This window comes from Fonsecaea nubica, assembly GCF_001646965.1.
Source record: "Fonsecaea nubica strain CBS 269.64 chromosome Unknown Scaff1, whole genome shotgun sequence".
NCBI lineage: Eukaryota > Fungi > Ascomycota > Eurotiomycetes > Chaetothyriales > Herpotrichiellaceae > Fonsecaea > Fonsecaea nubica.
This window is the reverse complement of record NW_019173674.1, coordinates 1,133,409-1,151,091: the sequence shown is the minus strand read 5'-3', so window position 1 is coordinate 1,151,091 and position 17,683 is coordinate 1,133,409. Positions and strand designations below refer to the sequence as shown.

General features: G+C 54.5%; 7 protein-coding genes across 7 annotated transcripts; 4 read left to right on the top strand and 3 right to left on the bottom strand.

The window, feature by feature from the left end:
* Positions 1-152: 152 nt before the first annotated feature.
* AYO20_00422 (hypothetical protein) lies at positions 153-1,964 on the top strand (the record flags this gene model as incomplete). Its single annotated transcript, XM_022638733.1, has 4 exons — positions 153-266; positions 490-949; positions 1,001-1,668; positions 1,743-1,964. The coding sequence occupies 4 exons, from the start codon at positions 153-155 to the stop codon at positions 1,962-1,964; spliced, it is 1,464 nt and encodes a 487-aa protein (XP_022505698.1).
* A 486-nt stretch (positions 1,965-2,450) lies between these two features.
* On the top strand, positions 2,451-5,641 carry AYO20_00421 (hypothetical protein; the record flags this gene model as incomplete). Its single annotated transcript, XM_022638732.1, has 6 exons — positions 2,451-2,658; positions 2,726-3,178; positions 3,226-4,174; positions 4,224-4,334; positions 4,392-4,455; positions 4,577-5,641. The coding sequence occupies 6 exons, from the start codon at positions 2,451-2,453 to the stop codon at positions 5,639-5,641; spliced, it is 2,850 nt and encodes a 949-aa protein (XP_022505697.1).
* A 555-nt stretch (positions 5,642-6,196) lies between these two features.
* On the bottom strand, positions 6,197-7,303 carry AYO20_00420 (hypothetical protein; the record flags this gene model as incomplete). The annotated part of the gene is made up of 1 exon (XM_022638731.1): positions 6,197-7,303. One exon carries the CDS (start codon positions 7,301-7,303, stop codon positions 6,197-6,199), a length of 1,107 nt encoding a protein of 368 aa, XP_022505696.1.
* A 537-nt stretch (positions 7,304-7,840) lies between these two features.
* On the top strand, positions 7,841-8,707 carry AYO20_00419 (hypothetical protein; the record flags this gene model as incomplete). The annotated part of the gene is made up of 1 exon (XM_022638730.1): positions 7,841-8,707. The coding sequence occupies one exon, from the start codon at positions 7,841-7,843 to the stop codon at positions 8,705-8,707; it is 867 nt and encodes a 288-aa protein (XP_022505695.1).
* A 2,194-nt stretch (positions 8,708-10,901) lies between these two features.
* On the top strand, positions 10,902-12,053 carry AYO20_00418 (hypothetical protein; the record flags this gene model as incomplete). Its single annotated transcript, XM_022638729.1, has 4 exons — positions 10,902-10,956; positions 11,041-11,299; positions 11,357-11,520; positions 11,590-12,053. The coding sequence occupies 4 exons, from the start codon at positions 10,902-10,904 to the stop codon at positions 12,051-12,053; spliced, it is 942 nt and encodes a 313-aa protein (XP_022505694.1).
* A 293-nt stretch (positions 12,054-12,346) lies between these two features.
* Positions 12,347-13,809, bottom strand: AYO20_00417 (hypothetical protein; the record flags this gene model as incomplete). The annotated part of the gene is made up of 2 exons (XM_022638728.1): positions 12,347-13,244; positions 13,328-13,809. The coding sequence occupies 2 exons, from the start codon at positions 13,807-13,809 to the stop codon at positions 12,347-12,349; spliced, it is 1,380 nt and encodes a 459-aa protein (XP_022505693.1).
* A 937-nt stretch (positions 13,810-14,746) lies between these two features.
* On the bottom strand, positions 14,747-17,260 carry AYO20_00416 (hypothetical protein; the record flags this gene model as incomplete). Its single annotated transcript, XM_022638727.1, has 4 exons — positions 14,747-15,983; positions 16,044-16,074; positions 16,124-16,969; positions 17,032-17,260. The coding sequence occupies 4 exons, from the start codon at positions 17,258-17,260 to the stop codon at positions 14,747-14,749; spliced, it is 2,343 nt and encodes a 780-aa protein (XP_022505692.1).
* Between the last annotated feature and the right edge of the window lie 423 nt (positions 17,261-17,683).

Here is a 17,683-nt window from a genome sequence, read left to right as displayed (position 1 = left end):
ATATCCACCGGTGTCAGTTTTGATCCCAAACACGACGACATCTCAACTTAGCGTCTCGATTCACGGCTTCACATTGTCTCTTCTGTGCCTGAAGAGAAGCATTTCAAACAATACCTTTCGCCTGCTCAAACTAATTTGCCCAAGGTTCCAATATGGAGAAAGGCCACTCAGTCCCTTTCACCTCCTCCGAGGGGCCCTTCTCCAGTGAGGATGGCAGTATCCAGATCGACTACGCTGCCGAGCAAAGACTGGTGCGGAAGTTGGATGTACGTACCTCGCTTTCCGCAGCAATTCTGAAAGATCTATATTGACATGGCTACAGCTTCATATCATGCCGTACGGAGCTCTGATTCAGGGCAGCAAAGACGATGGCTGATGGTGGTCCAGGTTGATCATGTTACTGTATATTCTCAGTTTCCTTGATCGGTCAGTAGTCCACCCCCCCGGCGTAGGTCTTGTCCCGTCGGTCCTATTACTCACACCTCACAGCGTGAACATCGGCAATGCACGGTTGGTATTCATCGTTCCCACATCCCGAAGTCATCGCTGAGGGTCATGAGGCTGTACGGGCTGGAAGCCGACCTAGGTCTGCATGGAAACCAATTCCAGATCCTCGTCTCGGTACTCTTCGTCACTTACATTACCTTGGAGCTTCCATCCAACCTTGTCGTCAAGAAAATTGGTCCATCGAGATGGATTTCCTTCATAGCCCTGTCCTGGGGTCTCGTGGCTACGTTTAGCGGGTTTGTGCAGAACTTTGGAGGCATGCTCGTGTGTCGCTTGCTGTTGGGTGCCTTTGAAGGTGGTATGTTCCCGGGGGTGGTCGTTTACCTCACATTCTTCTATACCAAAAAGGAACTGGCCTTGCGGATTGGCTACCTCTTCACGTGTGCCGCTTTGGCCGGGGCATGTGGAGGGCTTTTGGCGTATGCAATTAGCTTTCTGGACGGTAGGTCTCGCCCATTGTTCTTCTCATGGACACTTGCTAAAAGGATATCAGGTGTCGGTGGACACCGAGGTTGGCGGTGGATTTTGTGGCTCGAAGGGGCGCCAACCGTTTTGTTGGCCATCGCTTTCTGGGCCTTGATTGCCGACGAACCTTCCACGGCCAAATATCTGACAGCCGAGGAGAGAGCCATGGTGGTGGCACGTCTTAACCGCCAGCCCGGGATGACCAAATCGGCCAAAGAACTGCACTGGAAAGATGTCAGAGAAGGTCTACTGGACTGGAAGGTCTGGGTCTTTTCTTTGGCTCAATTTGGTGTCGATGTCGCCCTCTACGGCTTCAGCACATTCTTGCCAACCATTATCAGGGGTATTATGCCCAAGGCCACGAGCGCCGTTGTCCAGGCTCTCACCATTCCGGTTTATTCGCTTGGAGCCATCACATACCTGAGCGTGGCCATCGTGTCCGACCGACAACAGCGGCGTGGACTTTACTGCGTCATCTTTGGTACGGTCTCCATCACTGGTTATTGTATGCTCATCTCGGATGGCGGGAGCGCTGTTCACTACGCAGGATGCTTCCTGGTGGCTTGTGGAATGTATTGTGTCATCGGCCTCCCGCTCGCTTGGCTGCCTTCGCACACTCCACGTTATGGGAAACGTACGACAACCATCGCCCTTCAAGCCATGATTGGCAACAGTGCGGGCATTCCGTCCAGCTTTGTGAGTGACCTCCCGTGAGATTGTTGATGATGACGTTGGAAGAGTTCCAGGAAGTACTAATAGATCAATAACAGCTATATCCGGCGACCGATGCCCCACGTTACATCAAGGGACATGCCGTTACCCTTGCCATGGTCGCGTTTGGGACGCTCAGCTTTGCTTTCATGTGGGGTTACTACTCTGCAGTCAACAAGAGTAGAGCAGCAGGCAAGCAGGACCACAAAGTTGCCGGGCTGTCAGACGACGAGATCGAGGAGCTGGGCGATAACAACCCTCGTTTCAGATACATCACCTAAAAGGAAAGCTGGACAGGATTGATGGGCGACTCCATCGCGATTGTCGTCGTAATATGCAAAGGAGTACTGGAACGAAATATAGATCTACTTGTGCACAGAGGCAGAAAGATTCCTCACGAAGCGCTGTACCTGTCCTAGACGCGGGAAGAATAGGGCTCTGACCAACCACCGACACGCAAGTCTATACTAAATTGCATTGAAGCCTTTGGTCTGCACGTGGGCGCGCCGTTAGACCAACGATGGTATGGTTCTACGCCACCAATAGCCCGCAGAGCATCTGTCAAGTGGCTATGGGTGGCTAGTGACTGCGATGGTGATGAGCTAAGTCTTCGTCTCAATCACGACATCCACAAAGTAAATAAACTGGGGCACGAGGAGCGAAATCCGACACCCACCTTCGACAATTAATATCCCAGTTAAATCACCAATGTCGCCTACCTCCCACTCCTGTCGACAAATGTCAGGCATGCTGGCGAGTCAGGCGGGATGGCGTCCTCGTCCTCGTCCTCGGCCGATACTGTTCAGGCGACCCCAGATCCCAGACACGCCAGGAAGAAATTCGTGTGCGCCCAACAGAACTGCGGGAAATCATTTGTGAGGCGCGAGCACCTGCACCGGCATGAATCCAACCATAAAGACGGCGATCTCACTTGCCGTCGCTGTGCTGCCCACTTCAGGCGGCGTGATCTATTGGGTAAGTGAAGACTCTGGCTCTCCCCGCGCGCGCCATGGGATGCTCCATCTCTAACTCTACCGTGGAGAGCGCCATGTGCAACGTCACCGCCAAAAGGACGCCGAAGCTGGGGGAGAGGGACTAGGCAACCTGGCTACGAAGAAGCGACTGTGGAGGGACAGTGCAGGGAGGATAGTCAACGCCAGTCGGCCCCAGAAGATCGTCACCACCTCTCCAAGGTTCGATGCCGTATACGACAGACAGACTCGGGCGACAGCTGAGGATGCTCACAATGCTCTGCCATCTCCGCCGATCTCAGATCCGAGCACTGGACTAGACCAGATGGGTCATGAGCAGGCGACAGACGACACTTTCCTCCAAGACCCGTGGCAATCGATTGATTTGAACATGATGTTTCCAACTCAAGGGGCCGCTGACCTCGACTTTCTGTCTGACTCTTGGTGGTCCGACCAGTCATACCAGACCACGGCAGAGGGCCCCTGTGGTCTCCCTTACAACGATGTTTCTTTTCCTGATACCAGTATGTACAAGGCAATGCGTGGGCGAGGCCGATACTGACAGTCCCAGCAATCTCCTTCAGTACATCACTCCCGACATTGCAGTACTACAGCTGGCTTTTCGGGAATGACTTTGCCAACACGACTGACCATCAGTCCGAGCCATTGCCAGACATGACAACTGGTATCGGGTTCACAGATCACCAAATGCAGGATCATTCGGTAACAGGTCGCTTTGACCCAAGCCTTCGCACGCCTCCACCTCCTCCTGTCCAATTCCGGAACGAAGAGACCAGGTTCCCCTCCCTGAATACCCATGTGCGCCAGACAGTCGGATATCCCTCGACAAATACGCAACCACGTCCCCTACCACAAGGTCTACCTAGTTATCCATCCGCTCCAACGAACCAAGTTGGTGCGAACGAACTCGGCATGATCGGCCTTGACAGTCCTGATCTATATTTCCCCTCGAGCCGACAAACGAGAAGCTCCACGCGGACACCATCTGATTTTGTGGATTCTCCCAGCCTCACCTTGCCAGACACGTATATCCGACGACGTCCGACGAAGCTGCCCATGATCACGAATGAGGCTCGCGACGGGCTGCTGCAATTGATCGCTCAGGCTCGGCCAACATGGCCAGACAAGTCAGAGATCAGCCCGTGTGACCCGCTGCTGTCTCTGCAATCTCTGCAACGTTACAGTGATTTGTTCTTTACACGGTTTAATTCGACGTATCCCTTGATCCATGCAGCGACCTTTCAGAGCTCGAAAGCACACCCATTACAACTCATGTCCATTGTCCTTCTGGGGGCCACGTATTGCGACAAGAGGACGCATCTGCTGGCCGTATGCGTGCACAACATCATGAGGCCGCTGATTCACAGCAGCAAAGATTTTGGGCCGAGACCCAAACTCTGGATGCTGCAGACGATTTTGTTGGTCGAGTGTTTTGGAAAGAGTCGTGCCGGTGAGCGCCAGCACGACATGTCCAACCTCTACCACGGACTTCAGATCAAGTGAGGCAAGACACTGCGTATAGATATTCCCTTTGACTAACTCTGCTAGTCTCCTCCGAAGGAGCGATTGCCACAACGCATATCTCCCACCTTGGGATGAAGCGACTCAGACTTTGGAAGACTACTGGCACATGGCAATCGAGGCCGAGGAGAAGCGAAGGTACGGAGAGCTGCATCAAAAAGTGTTTCTAGGCATCAAGCTCACTTCTTCCTACAGACTTGCATTGATTTCCTTCATGTGGGACACACAGCATGCCATCTTTTTTGCCCAGATCCTCTGTGTAAGTGCCTGGACCCGAAACAAATCATTCTCATGTTTTGTTCCCTTTACCTGCTTGTCGCTCGGGGACCCTTTGAACCCATGTAACAGACATAAGTGCTGATGCGACCTCAAAACAACAGTTGAACGCGTCGGAACTCAAAGTGACCCTTCCCTGGGATACTGCTATCTGGGAAGCCGACACGGCCGAGGAATGGCTCCATCTCAGTCAAACCTCGCCCGCACCCCTACCGTACCTCACCGTCTTGCAAATGTACACAGACCCGAGTGTGTCGTCCGCGCCCATGCATCTGAATGGCCTGTCCCGGGTGCTGGTGTTCCACGGACTCATGTCTCTCTCGTGGGATTTCCGGCGTCGTGATCAGACGGCTTTGAACAAGAATGCTACTTCGACGCAGGTCAGGTGGCAATCCAAAATCAGCGCCTGCTATGCGAAATGGAAGGAGGATTTTGACCGGTACACGCGGGACGTCCTGTCAACCTTGTCCACCGGCACAGCCGAACATACCAAATTTCAACGCTATGCCGTCGGCAACTCGGCCGTCTACCACACGGCACAGCTGGTCCTGGAGGTCGAAACGGCAGATCTTCAGATCCATGCCGGGGCAAAACACATCACCGGCCGACCAGTCACGGACTTGGATCGCCAGCGATCGCGAGTGAGACTGAACGAATACATGACGAGGGATGATGGGAAGGGGATGGGCCAAGCGACATGGCACGCCGCGCGACTCATCCGCGACGGCATCCGCAAGCTCGACAATTGGGACGTTGACGACATGATCCTCTTCCCCTGGTGTCTGTACCTCGCGACCTTGACCTGCTGGACGACTCACAGCATTGCCGCAGGAAGTCACGCGGACGAGCAGCAAAAGCCGCCCCTGTACGACCCACCCGCCGCCGACGATGCCGAAGCAGGCGAAGACGACGACGACGACTGGGATTCACGAACAGACATGAATGCCCTGGTCAGTGCTCTGACGAGGCTCGACCCCACGCGACAAACCTTCGCCAAGGACATCTGGTCCGCGGCCAGAACGTATCGGCCACATGGCCTGCTCAATTGCGTGGTGAAGACTCTCGCGACAGTCCGGTGGGCCGTGGTCCGAGAGGGCGTGATCGTGCTCACGCATCTGATCAACCGGACCAGAGGAGATGTGCCGGGTTTGCAGTCGGACGAGGTCTAGCGTGTGTGTGTACGTGCCTGGACTCGGGACGGCTATTGAGTAATATTCCCGAAGAAAGAAAGACCAAGTAACCTCGTTTTCCATCACCACACTCGTCATTATTCCTCGAGGATGACGAGAACTTTACACCATGTGGTTCGAAGCCGATGGACATTGCTGGCTGGTGACGACTTAACCGACTAAGAAGGCGGTGGCTGCACGAGAAAAAATGCATGACGGTCGTTGACGAGTTACGACATAAGATGAAAGTTTGTCCGGTACCAGGCCCGCGGCGCGACGATATCTACGTGGACGGTGCCCCGTCCAGAATATAACACCGCCGGGTACATGCCTCTACCCCAGCTCAGAGAGAGGTAGGACGTGTAATGAATACCACTGCAGGAAAGGGGCTTAGAAGGCGAGCCGCTTTAACGGCCAGAAGATACTAGTACTAGTAGTAGACGATGCGAGTGTAAGAATACTGAGTAGTATAGAGCGTAGAAAATCTGTTCTATTTGGAGGGGAAAAAAAAAATCAAGGCTGGCGAACATAGGGGGATTACTGTATATACACTACCTAATATCTCGACAGCAGTTCGAATCTCGAGACCTGACTCCACCACGCACCGACAAGGGCCTTGACGAGCGGGGCATGCCACCGGGGACCGTCGCCAAAGCAGACGCCACTTCGACTCAGACTCTCGACCAGGGGCATGATCAGCCCAGCGTGGCCGTTGTCGGTTTCCTGGTTGCTGCACAGGGCCATCTGCCAGGCCGCGAAGTCCAAAACGCCCATCTCGGCCTGGACGTGGACTTGGATATCCAGCGCGGTCCACCACCGGTCCATGCGCACTCCTCTGACGCGCAACTCGTCCGCGACACTGCCGGCCATGATCTGGCGGGAGATCTCGTCGGCGCCGCGCGTGTGCGCCCGCATGTACCCCCGCTGGCGGAACTCGATCCGCGCCGCCACCAGGTCCATCATGTAGGCCACGTCGTGCAGGGGCGTCGAGTGCCGGAGCGAGCGGTCGAATGCTCGCCGGGCCGCTGACTCGGGAGGCAGCAAGGTGAGCCAGTCGGCCGTGCTCTTGGTGGGCCCTGTGGGCCCCGTGGCCGTCGTGGTGGTGGGTTGAGTACTCGTCATCATGGCCTCTTGGAGACAGGCGTATCCGTAGTCGAGAGTTGCCCAGGCAATCCGCCCGGCCACGGTGTGCTTCCCAGCCCCGATGTATGGCAGGATGTCGAGCGGGGGGTCGACGATCTTGAGAAACCGCTCTGGGTCGAGCCAGATGCCGTAGTCGAGCCGTGGGCTGAATCGTCCAGAGCGCGGCTGGGGGGCGAGTGGTGGTGACCACCGACCCGTGTCTCGGTCGGTGGCGGTCGGTTCGACAGGACCTTGTATGGTGGCCGCACATGCTGGCCTGATGTTTGAGATGGCCTCTATCGAAATGTGAGAGGGGTCATATTGAGCACGTTCGTCCACTCCATCCAGGCCAATTGCCCTGCCCGCCTCGGCAATGGCCTCGCTCAATGTCGCCTGGTCACGGTCGCGGTGGGCGAGCACAACATTCTCCACCAGATGTCTGAGTTGTTTGTAATTCTGCTTCAACTCCAAAGCCTTTTCGGCCTCCCTTTTCCTGAAATTGCGCTGCGCGACTTTGCCCTGGTCGCGCCGCCGCTGCATCAACGGGGATCAGGTCAGGTCAGGTCAGGTCAGGCCGAACAGACGGACGGACGAGAAAGATTCACCCGGACGGCGAGACTCACACGTAATACCAAGTCTGCATCTTCTTCCATGGCCGCCGGCTATCGCGACGGCACCCTGTCCATTCCCCGGGGTTTTTATGGGTGAAACAGTGTCGTGAACTTGAAGTTGGGAGAGAAGAAAGAAATGGTTATGTGATTCAATCGTGCGACGGGGTTCATGACATGCCGGGGACGGATGAAATATTCTCCCGATCACGTAACGAGGCTCCGTGCGACCCACCAAGAAAGAGGGTGGCAAGGCTACATACTTCACCGGTGATAGATGTCGGACAAGATTCGAGGCCCAGGGTTACTAATTAGTATATGTCTCTGCTCTCTACCATATTACAGTGACTATGCCGTGGTGTTCGTGGTTATTGCCCGTCTAGCTCGAGAATCTAGGTTCTGGCCAAAACCAGCTCAACCGCTAGCTGCTTAGTACGAGGTACTGTTGATAGTCTTTCTGTGCGGTGGCATGGCGAACGACGACAAGATTTCTTCCGTGGCCCGAAAGAAACGCACGGTCCTAATCACAGGCTGTTCGGACGGCGGGTTGGGTTCTGCACTTGCCATTGCTCTACGTGAGACTGGCCTCCACGTGTACGCCACGGCACGCAACCCTTCCAAACTCGCCCAGGTACAAGCCCACGGGATCGAGACCTTCACATTGGATGTCCTTTCCCCAGAGTCGATTTCGGCCGCGGTAACCAAAGTCACCCACCTGGACATGTTGGTCAACAATGCAGGCGCCCTCTACAGCATGCCCATAACAGACATGTCGATCCCTCAGGCCAAAGAGCTCTTCGATCTGAATGTTTGGTCCTACCTTGCCATGACGCAGGCCTTTCTGCCCCGGCTGCTCGAGTCCAAGGGCATTGTGGTCAATCAGACCTCGTCGGCGGGTCTGACGCCCATCGCCTTCCAGTCGGCGTACAACGCCTCCAAGGCCGCCATGATCATGTTTTCGGACTGTATGAGACTGGAGCTTGCCCCCTTGGGCATCAGGGTGGTGGACCTGAAATCGTCCAATGCCTCGTCCAACAACTTCAGCAACAACCTGGGTGCAAAGCTACCCGCCGGTTCGCTCTACGCGGTGGCGAGGGACACGGTCGAGAGAGTCATGCGCGGAGAGACGTTCCCCATGGAAGTGACGGCAGAGCAGTGGGCGAAACAGGTCGCGAGGGACCTCCTGAAGAAAGATACCCCTCCGGCCAACATCTGGAGAGGAACAAAGGCCGGGGTCGCCTGGTTGTCGAGCATTCGGCCGTTCGCATTGCCGGAGGGGTTACTCAAAAAGTTGGCCGGCCTGGACGTCGTGGAACGGGCTGTGAGCAAACAATGAACCGCGAGCGGTGCTTCTACTAGACAGAGATACTAGTACTACTATCAGTACCGGTACAAAAAGAATCAAAAATCACTTGTATATGTGTTTTCTCTTTCCAAACTCTGTCACGCAAAGACCCCTTATTCACAACAAGGGCGAATCCGAATACCACGAGTTCGAGTCACGGTTACGACAGACACTTATGATTTCAACCTTGTAGTATAAATCCCGTACGTAGTATAACCGACCGAGAAAAACCAACTCCGCAAGGAGCGAGTTTTCCTTATCACAGATCAGTAGGTTGAGCTGTTCTATGATAAGTTTTTGCCGTTTATGCATGATAGATGAATCCACCCACCTGTAGAATACACACTACCAGTAAACACCGAGAGGATGTACATTTTCATCACTTATAATCTATACTCACTTATCTAGAGGAAGCTACTTGGTAGCACTACTAGTTCTCATACGGTTCTACCTACATGGAGAGAGAAGAAGTTGTCTGGCAAACTGATAGATATACTTATACAGTTAAAATGACTACTTACTAGTAGCGCTACTCAGGTAGTAAACTATTACTGGTCTTATAAATACAATCAGTGCCTGAAGCTATAGAGCGTCAGCATTCACTACGGATACTACTTACGCATTGATGTAGTAATACATCTACTTCAGGACAAGCATCAAAACTACATCTCTATAGCATCCAAACAAGTAGCAGTACTAGTAGTACTAGTGATTCCAGATGCGCAGCGACTGCGTATCGAACTGTGAGTTCATGTCGATTTGATGTGCCGTCCAGTTGAACGTGGTGGTTCCTCACTCAAAAAACGCTAGCTCAAACTCGCTGTTGTTACACTGTGTCCAGTTACATAGTACAGGGAGGCAGCATTCTTACTCTCGGCTACTTCAAGTCGACTTGTGTTGCGTTGGTGTCCTATGGAGCAGTTTCAACATCTTCAGCGGTGCCGTTGAGGAGGACCCTGGAATTACATTTAGAATTAGAGATTAATTAAGTGCACTACTTGAAAGTACTAAGTACTAGACTACTGATGTACCGGACTGGGAACAGTATGTATTTGCTGTGTTGCTAATAAATCGCCACTTCCGGTGCTCATGAGGCAGCTCACAGCGGGCCAGACCAGTCAGTCTATCTAAACCAACCACCCGTTCACTAAATAGAACTCGGGCTTTGTTCTTTCCAGGGGATGAATTGAATGCTGGTGTTTATGACTTTAGTACTTTAGTGTTTACCACATCCATCTGCGAAAAACTAAAGATGATTTTCCCATAGTATACTTTTAGATACTACTTCTCCGGGAACGAAGCACCGATGATAAAAGCAAAAGCACAGTCGAGACAGACTATGGCGCCATGATTACCAAACGAAAGCAGACGATGGGCCGGCCAATCCGTTGATTGACACAAGTGTCGAGGAGCGGTAGGGATGCTGGTGCACGGGGTAAAGTATCAAAAGACATACAGCAAACCCACACAGTTGGGGTTCAACTTCACAACACGAGTTGAACTGAACAAACGACAGGAATCGTGGTTCTTGAGGGTATGGTAAGCACGACACGAATTTCGCCCAAAACGGAAAGTCCACAGAGGACAGGACAGACTAGCCCCTTTTCAGCGCTGTTGAAGATCACTTGGTCAGGGCGCGATCCTGCCCGTTTCGTCACAAGGTACTAATATAGCTATGTCTCGAAAGTGTCCTGGCAGAATTCAAATGTGCATAATGAGTCTTCGTCTGGAATCGAGCTGAAGCTAGTACTACTACACGATTGTAGCCTGCCTAGTCGGGTGCATAATTTCCTCATTGGGACGGCCGTGGCATCTCGAGAGCAACTTCCACGGCGATATCGATTGATGCTAGCACTTGAAGTAGCAGTAGTACGAGATCAGTGCATACATATGTCTAACCGATGGTCAAGTAGGCCGAACATTGTCATAATCCGTTTTAGGAAATCGCCGACATTCGTTATTCCCCGCTCACCCTCCACCACCTCGGCGTCTGCATCCTAAGCTCATTACCATCTCTTCTCAAAGACTGGGAGTTGCTGATGTGATATCAATCCCACACCGATGATGCTCGCGTAGTACTATACTATTTGACCTATCTCGCAATGACTTGAATCCCGATTCTGCTGAGATTCAACTCCTCCTGGCAATCAACTTACCTCTGCAGAGGGTACACGTGTGTAAGGCAATGGCTTCTTCCGTCGGGCACTTTGCAAGCACGTCCTGGAGACCAGGATTGTTTGGTAAGTGAAGCCTCCCGACTCGTCATCTGCTTGACTTCAAGTTCCTTTCTCATCAATGAGTGATACTAAAACTCTCGAACGCAGACAACAAGGTCGTATTCTGCACCGGCGGATCCGGAAGCATCTGCTCCGGCCAAGTCAGAGCGCTGGTCGCTCTGGGCGCCAACGCCTGCATCGTTGGACGCAACGCTGAAAAGGCGACAGCGGTGGCGGCTGAGATTGCTCTCGCGCGACCTGGGAGCACCGTGTTGGGTCTGGGAGGCGTGGACGTGAGGAATCACGACAGCGTCAAGGGAGCAGTCGACACTTGCGTGCGGCGTCTGGGAGGGATTGATTTTGTCATGTGAGTGAACTAAATACATTCATATCAGAGAGTTCTCCGGCTAACCTTGCTTTCAAGAGCTGGCGCAGCAGGCAATTTCATCTCAAACATCGACGATCTTTCAGTGAATGCGTTCAAAGCAGTGGTCGATATCGACCTGGTGGGCTCGTTCATCACGGCGAAGTTGACGCTGCCACATCTCGCTGCCTCTGCGGAACGAGCCAAGGCCAGCAAAGATTCAGGTGAGTGTGTCTCTGAAGACTCGAAGCTACTTAGTAGTACTTACTAGTGTACTAATTTTTTGCTTCCAGACTCACCAGGCCTGACTGGAGGCCGGATCATCTTCGTCAGCTCGACAAACTACCACTCGGCCCGAATCGCCCAAGCCCACGTCTGCGCAGCCAAGGCCGGCGTCAACGCCCTCTCAGACTGCATCTCCCTCGAATACGGTCCAAGGGGAGTCACCTCGAACGTGATCGCGCCGGGTCTGATCGACGACACCGAAGGCGCCAAACGCCTAACAGATCCGGCCCTCAGGGACGAACTCGTCAGAAGTGTCCCCGTCCAGCGGCTGGGGAACATCAAGGACATTGCCGACGCCACGGTCTTCTTGTTCGCTGACACGGGGAGCTTTGTCAATGGTTCAACGATAGATGTTGATGGTGGGGCGTGGCGTATCAGGGCAGCGGGTGCTGGGCCGAGTTATCCGGCTTTGCCATCGCGGGAGAGAGGTGGGCAGCCAGGAGCAACGTCGAGAGTGGGTTCGAAGATATAACTACTAGTACATGGTACCAGTGTCAAGGTGTAGAAGGGAGGAAGCTAGACGTGAGTGGATTAACATCGTGTCTGTTCTTCGTTACGTGGATATCACAAGGCTGTCAGAGGAGATTTCTAACAAGACGTGGTGTCACAGATGGCATTCTCTATTTTTTTTGTTGGGAGGAAATTGCAAACATACTAGTAGTAGTACTACTACTACCAAGTCATCAGTTACCCAGGGCACTTTTGGAAAACATTGCGTGCGTCTACCCTCCATACAATAAATGCTCGTATGCTCGAGCCTACCTACTACAACCTGACATTCTCGAGCTTGCTCATCGTCTCTCCCAGCGCATAGTCGCACGCGGCCTTCCTGCTGCGGACCTTCTTGGCCTGTGCGGGGGTCACCCACTTGGCCTCGACGGCCGGGTTGTAGCCCAGGCCGCTGAGGCGGGCGATCTCGTCGTCGGGCACGGCGCGGTCGGTGTTGACCTTGCCGTCGGCGCGGGTGTAGACGGTGACGACGCAGGCGCCGCCCAGGCCCAGGTTGTGCTGCAGGGCGTACTTTGTGTTCTTGACCAGGCGGCCGTTGTTGGCCCAGCCGCGCAGCTGCCACGTCAGTTCGGCGCACTGGGCCAGCCCCGTCGCGCCGAGCGGGTGGCCCTTGGAGATGAGCCCGCCGGACGGGTTGATGATGGGGCCCTTGCCGCCGTAGGTGATGTCGCCGTTGCGGACGAGCAGGTGCGCTTTACCCTTTTCGCACAGCCCCAGCCCGTCGATCGTGATCATCTCGTTGGCCGAGAAGCAGTCGTGCAGCTCGCACACGGTCACGTCCTTGGGGGAGATGCCCGCGTCGGCGTACGCGGCCTGCGCGGCGCGCGCCGCCGTGCTGTATCCCACCAGCTCCATCGCGCTGCCCGAGTACAGGTTGGGCGTGTCCGACTTGAGCGCCTGGCCCGCGATCAGGATCGCGTGCGACTTGAGCTCCGGCCGGCTGTCGAGGAATCTCTGCGACACGACCACGGCGGCAGCGGCGCCGTCCGACGTCGGCGAGCACTGCAGTTTGGTGATCGGGTAGTGGATCATGGGGGAGTCCATGATCTGCTTGAGCGTGTAGACGTCGCGGAACTGGGCGTAGGGGTTGCGCGACGAGTGTTCATGCGAGATGCGTGCGATCTCGCCAAAGTCTTCGGCCACGGCGCCGTACCTGCAGGGCCAGAGGAGTTCAGTTATCTATATCGCTTCGGAAATGGGTGAGAGGATAGACTCGAAATCACAGGCGGGGCTTACTTCTCCATGTACTCTCTGCCGGCATTGCCAAACATCTGCGGGTTCTTGGGGGCTTCGGTGTCTCCTCTGGTCTTGCTCATCAGCTTCAGACTCAGGGACTGCGGGTTCGGGCCGTCGCTGGCGCCACCGCCCAGGGCGCCGGGCTTCATCTGCTCGAAGCCCAGGACCAGGACGCAGTCGTAGATGCCGCCCTTGACGAAGTTGCGGGCCATGTGCAGACCCGTCGAGCCCGTGGCGCAGGCGTTGTTGGTGTTGTAGATGGGGATGTCGGTCATGCCGAATTGGTAGAAGCACAGCTGCCCGCTGCAGGTGGGCATGGCGCAGAAGCAGCCCACGCCGGCCTCGACGTCGTCGTACGTCACGTGCGCGTCGAGCATGGCCTTGACGCCGGCCTCAAAGGCCATTTCGGTGTGGTACCGCACGCGGCGCGGCTTGAGAAAGGCGCTCATGCCGACGCCGAGGACGTATGCGTTTCCCGCCATCGTGAATGTTGTAATACAGTCAGTACGTGTAGTCGGAGTTTTCAGGGAATATCGACAGCAGCGAGTGATGGTTGGCCGATAGATATGACGGGGATGACAAAGTCGAGATGAGTCGGGTCACAACTTGTAGGAAGAGGTAGCTATATAACCCTCACGATTTATTATGGAAACACCTCGCTCTCTCTCCCTCTCCCTCCACCTCTCGACGATACAAGACGACCGAGGTCTGCTCACTCGCTTACCCTCCCAAACCCCGCACCACAGTCCGTCTTCCATCCAACGCAGCTGATTGGCAGAGCCACCATCGAAGCATTTCACGCCTGGTCGGCCTCGAAACTCGGCGCCAAACACCTCGGCCCGAGTATCCGACAGGGTCTTCAACTTGAGCTCCCTGGAGACCAGCGCTGAAGGAACAGTGAAGATGAGTAAACCCGAACAAAGCGTGCCAGGTCAGTCACTGGTAGAGAGAAAAATAGCTGCTCAAGGCCCGGCGGTCAGGTGGGGGATTATCGTGACTATGAAACGCCGAGTCAATCGCATGAGGCCATGGTCTTCAACTCAACGGTATCGTACAGTGACATGCGAGATGGTAGCCACCCGAGCTGGTGATCGTTTCACACCGCATATTCCCTGCCCTAAAGCGCATGCGTGGCCCTCGCTGAACCAAATACACTGCAATGACAGAAAACATATCACCCAAGATGCGGATCTATATCCAAAGACTTTTCCTCCTCGTACAAAAAAACCTGACCAAAAACAATGACCTGGGCAGCGGTGGCAGCAGTCGAGAACCCTCGAACGGCAATTCTGGCCTGGAAATATCGATTCATCGGTCATGAGTCGGACACAAGCATGATCAACCCTGGACAGTGAGAAGCTTGGGACAATCACCGCCAGTCAGCCAATGACCCTGTTCCCACAGATAAGGTCTCCTCTCCTAATCTGGTGAAGCTAGTTCAGCAAATGCCACAGCAGATCGTTGGCGCGGCTCCTGTTGCCTCTCGAGGTGTGATCCAGTCGCCGATCCCCTGGGAGTAAAGGTATTCATTTCCGTTTGTACTGTCTCTCTTCGTGGTCGCCGCAGGATCCGCCGCAGCCACGCCACAAACCCTTTGCTGCTGTTCTGGACCTTGCCCGCATTGCGAAAGAGGTTCGTCATGGTCTTGACCGTCTTCCTTGTGAGCGTGTCTATTTCGCCCCGAGGCGAGATGTCGACCACCAGTCCGGTCTCTTCCACGTCGCCGGTGCTATAGTCCACGGTGCTGTGGATGTCGAACCCGATGTGCCTTCTGTCCTCATCGTCGGTGTAATGCCCAAACAAGAATCGGTCCCCATACATGAGGATGCGCGCCTCCATGATCTCCTTGGACGGGGTGCGCCGGTTGTCAGCAAAGTCAAGATAGGGCCTTTGGATGAAGTACGATCTGTGACACATGGCCATGAGGTCTGCCATGCTGTAGAATTGGCGAGGGAGAAGCCGCTTCTGAATGGGATAGGCGAATGGCATTGCCACGCTCCAAGCAATGAGAAAGACCATGATGCCGATGTAGGCCGACAGTGAAAACATGAACCTGACTTTCTCGTCGTCGTCCTCGAGTTGGAGAAGGCCACCGATGAAGATCGGGAACAGCGGGGACAGAGTATTCAAGATGGAGAATGTCGCGACTTTGTAATGGCCCTTGACAATCGCCGTGATGGGAACCTGCAATGGCGATGTGGTGATGTACGCCAGTAGAACAGTATCCGCAGCGTCGCCGGCTTTTCCAAACATGTTGATGAACGGTTGCATGAATCGCATGTTGAGATCAACCCACTCAATGATCGTCGCCGTGAACACGCCAGTCACATAGACTGGCGCTGATCGGAACAACAAGGCGTACACAATGAGCTTTGATTCGGGATCTGTCGGGTCGATAGGCGGCAGGTGGAATGTGTGGTTGCCAGCAGAAACCGACATGGATGACGGTATGCTCCAGTCCTTCTCCAGACGGAATCCATGGAAGACTATGCCATTGATCAGCCCGTAGATGGCAACTCCAAGTCCCGCCCAGACCAGGACTACCGACAAGACGACCCAGCCCTTTCCGCAGCCAGGGCTATGGCGGTAAGGATAGTGTTCGCACTCCGGCCATGTTCCCTGGTTACAAGGGGAACGCTGCTCGTCGTCGCCGCTCCTGTATTTGTCACAGTCATCGACCGGACTAGGCCCTTTAATTCCCATCAATCGTTCGTACCAGCCAGGTTCGAATTTCGTTGATGGACGTTCTGTTATCAGTGAGCAAACGTTCCCAAAGTTCAGATGCGTGCGAATTACCTGCTGCATTCCAAGTCGGGCCAATGCCATACACCAAAGAATCTGCACCTGGCGAGCCAGTAATGGTCTTTGTCCAGTATCCCAGTCGAAACCGATGGTTGGCTGATAAGACTTGCTTCGCTTTGCGGTTGTGGAGCAACTCAAGGGCAGAGAAGTACTCTGTAACATCACAGTGGGCGAACAGGGCGCAGTAGTCGGCAATGGTCACCGGATCCCATCTGAGGCCAGTAGACTTTCCTCGGTTGAGGTGTGCAACCCAAAGCACGTACGCTGTCATTACAACGTGTCCGATGATGAGGAAGAAGGCCGGCCACGCTCGGAGCATCAGAGTCCAGGCTGCTGTTACTTGTTTGCCATCGTTTTCGACGGTAGCAGGACCGCTGGCGAACAACGCCACCTTCAAGCTGACAATGAACCCCACCATGAGTTGACAGAGCAGGGAGATGACCGAAGTCAGACCCCGAGTTATCGAGATGTCCTGCCACGGAAAGAAGGCGCCACTGACGCTTTTGCTGGGTTCCTTGCCCGAGCTCTCAATCCCGCCTTGGTCTGCCATGGCCACGAACGGCTTCATCCTGATGTATTCGCGAACAAGGTGCCGGAACAGGATCACATTGAGGGTGCCCAACGCCGAAGGGAAGTAACGGGATATCATGCGAACATTTTCGCTCGACAAGTGGTATTCACCATTGGTTCCGGCGGCGAACCACAGAGCCACGATTCCACCGGCCGTGCCGAGATACAGGACCGTCAAGAAGACTGTCGAATACCACTTCAGGATCGGGGGCCAAAATTCCAGCTTCGCCAAATTTTTCCCACTGACGTCTGTGACGGCAGTCAAGGTGACTGTCCCCAGCCAAGTATTAGCCAAATCGCCCAAAAGGCGCACGGGGGAGTCAATAGTCCACCTGCAGGTTGCGCCGGCACATTGGGTCGGTCTGCGGCCATCTCCTCATTTCCAGAGAGAAATCTAATTCCTAGGTCGGCTGGCGACTCGGCTCTGTTATTCAAGAGTGTCGCTTGCGAACGGTACGCAACGTTCGAATAAGGCGACGGATCCCGCGAGAAGGTCGAGGAAGAGGATTGCGGACCAGGCAATAGCCCCGGTCTTGCCAGCCGTTGCAATGAACCGTCCATTGTGTTCAAACACGAGGAAGATTCACAATGTCCCCAGGTTACCAGCAGTTGTAGCAAAGGGCGAGAGGATGCGGAATCGAGGTGGGAGTGATCAAAGGTATTTTAAGGCTGCGGGAGGACTTTTCTCCTGGGAGGGAGAGCCCGGTACCTAGGCCCGTCCCTTGTGGATACGAGTAGCATAAGTTCCCTCGACAATGCATGCTCTTACGACAGGGGTCCCTGTCTCACGAACGGTTGCTCGTGTGGTTGATTGAGCTCGCTTAGCCGAAGAGGGTCTGGATGCAAGCCACATTCAGCGTGACTTTCAGCCTGATGAAAATTTTTGGGTCGCAAGTCACATAAAATGAGGGGAGGCAGCTCTGCAATGACCCTGAACAAGCTGACGTGCTTTAGTCTCGTGCATCCATCCGTTTTGCGTGCCTT